Source organism: Myotis davidii, unplaced genomic scaffold, assembly GCF_000327345.1.
Source record: "Myotis davidii unplaced genomic scaffold, ASM32734v1 scaffold2838, whole genome shotgun sequence".
Lineage (NCBI taxonomy): Eukaryota > Metazoa > Chordata > Mammalia > Chiroptera > Vespertilionidae > Myotis > Myotis davidii.
This window is the reverse complement of record NW_006289419.1, coordinates 78,887-81,112: the sequence shown is the minus strand read 5'-3', so window position 1 is coordinate 81,112 and position 2,226 is coordinate 78,887. Positions and strand designations below refer to the sequence as shown.

Below are 2,226 nucleotides of genomic sequence, written 5' to 3'. Positions count from 1 at the left end.
ATCAATGTTTCTCCCTCATATCAATGTCTTCTCTCTCCCTCTCCCTCTCTTAACCCATCCCCCCAAAACACACACACAAAGGGGTGGAAAAGGGGTGGCTTCCCTTAGCTTCCTCTAACACTGGACGTTCCAAGACCAACCTGGCTCTTCTCCTTCTCCTCCTCCTCCTTCTCCTCCTGTTCCTCCTCCTCCAGGGCCCCCTCAATTGCCATGTGGCAGTCATTGAGGCTCCTCCAAATCTACATTTATTGAACCTGGTCTCAGGCAGGAAGCACACATATGAATGAGTCACAGAACCTGCCCTGAACTCAAATTACAGATTGAAAAGAGAGACAATTATAAATTGACAGGAATCCCAACAACAGGCCGGCTTCTTTTGAGAAGGAGCGGGTTGCTCAGTGAGTGTCACTGTCAGTGTTATAATGAGTGCTCCTGCTCCTCTCCCTCTCCCTCAGGACTCAGCCCCCGCAGCTAGGGAGTCACCTGTCTTTCCTGCTTTCAGGGGGGTTCCTCCCTCTGCTCTCCTTATATTCTCTCTCCATATGTGATAAACAGCTGACATACAGTGACGGCTACGTTCCAGCCGCTGTTGTACATGTTTTAGGCCCATTTGTCCTCATATGTCCTTAAGCGGTGAGTTAGTATTATCACCCCCTTTGCAGGTGAGGAGCTGAGCAGAGAGGGTCTCCCAGCATCAGCCAGTAAGAGGCACAGCCTGGATGTGACCAGGCAGCCCTGCCCCAGAAATCACACTGGAACTCACACACTCTGTGCCTCGCAAAGATTTGTAAACTCTTCATTCAACAATGAGTAACTGTTTCAAGGTATGAAAAATCCCCCGAGTTTCCTCAGCATCTCTCAAATCCAGTGCCTTGGGCTCTAGGCAGAGATTCAGGGCCCATGGCACTACCTTCTGCGGGGCCACAAGGAGGGTTTGAGGAGGTCTGCTGGGCCCTGGAGCCTGGGACTGGAGACAAGGCCGAAAGGGAGAAACCCAGGGGCCTGCCTGTCCTGCTCACATCTCCCTCCGCCTTCTCTGTCCCAGCTGAGCCCACAGTGACCGTGTATCCTGCAAAGACCCAGCGCCTGCAGCACCACAACCTCCTGGTCTGCTTCGTGAACGGCTTCTATCCGGGCAACATTGAGGTCCGCTCCAGCGGGGAGGAAGAGGAGGCCGGGGTGGTGTCCACGGGCCTGATCCGGAACGGGGACTGGACCTTCCAGACCCTGGTGATGCTGGAGACAGTTCCCCGGAGCGGGGAGGTCTACACCTGCCAAGTACGGCATCCCAGCAGGACTAGCCCTGTCACCGTGAAATGGAGTGAGACACCCTCTGACCTCACACGCCTCCCTCCACAGGGGCCTTTGCTTATACCTGAGGGTCAGGGTCCCCTCTACCCACACCCGGTTTTCCTTTGCTCATGTCTCTCCTTCAGCACAGGCTACAGGGTAGCCCCGGGCTCCGCAGCCTCAGAGGCCGAAGCAGTGGCCTTGGGTTGGGTGTGAGGGGTCCTGAGTCCAGTGCCTGGGCCTTGTACCCACTCAGTGTGACCTCAGTCTCTTTCCTGGAAATGGCTATTGTTCTGATTCTTCTATACCATGCCCTGCCCCCCACCTCCCCAGGCCCTACCCCACCGCACTGCAATTTCTCAATCCCAGGGTCTTCATTAGAGAAGTTGGTTTGGGCTAAAACACACTGAAAACGGGCTTCTTCTATCAGGGGCCCAGTCCGGATCCGCACAGAGAAAGGTGCTGAGTGGAGTCGGCGGCTTCGTGCTGGGGCTGCTCTTCCTTGGAGCGGGGCTGCTCATCTACTTCAGGGCTCAGAAAGGTAAGGAGCCTGCTGGCAGCAGAGGCCCCAAGGCAGTGGGGGGACCTGGGCCTTTGCTGGGTGAGCTCTGGGTATGGCAGTGCAGTAGGAACTTCTCTTACCCTGTTGGTCCCACGTTCCCTGGAAATGCAGAAATAACCAGCTCCCGGTTATTTAGGGTTGAGACATGAGGAGTCATGGCTGGGGGGGTTAGAGAGGGGTTAACACGCACGGGATTTGGGTGCAGATCCTGGGGTACAGGGAGGAGCAGGCCCTGAAGTCACTAACTTGACACTGAACTGTAATGACTTCGGGGTCACTGCTCACAGCCTCTGCTCTTGTCCTGCTCTGGTGTCAGCGGGTGGGGGTACTGCTGGAGCTCAGGTGGCCTGGGCGGGGCCCCTGTGTTTGGGGAC

The 2,226-nt window shown here is 56.0% G+C and overlaps 1 protein-coding gene across 1 annotated transcript in view; it reads left to right on the top strand.

Moving 5' to 3' along the window:
* The window catches only part of LOC102760728 (HLA class II histocompatibility antigen, DR beta 5 chain), a 4,610-nt gene extending 3,157 nt beyond the window's left edge, over nt 1-1,453 (top strand). Inside the window, 2 exon segments of the mRNA XM_015562778.1 lie at nt 1,046-1,422; nt 1,424-1,453. Coding sequence (XP_015418264.1) covers nt 1,046-1,422; nt 1,424-1,453 — 407 coding nt within the window.
* The last annotated feature ends 773 nt before the right edge of the window (nt 1,454-2,226 follow it).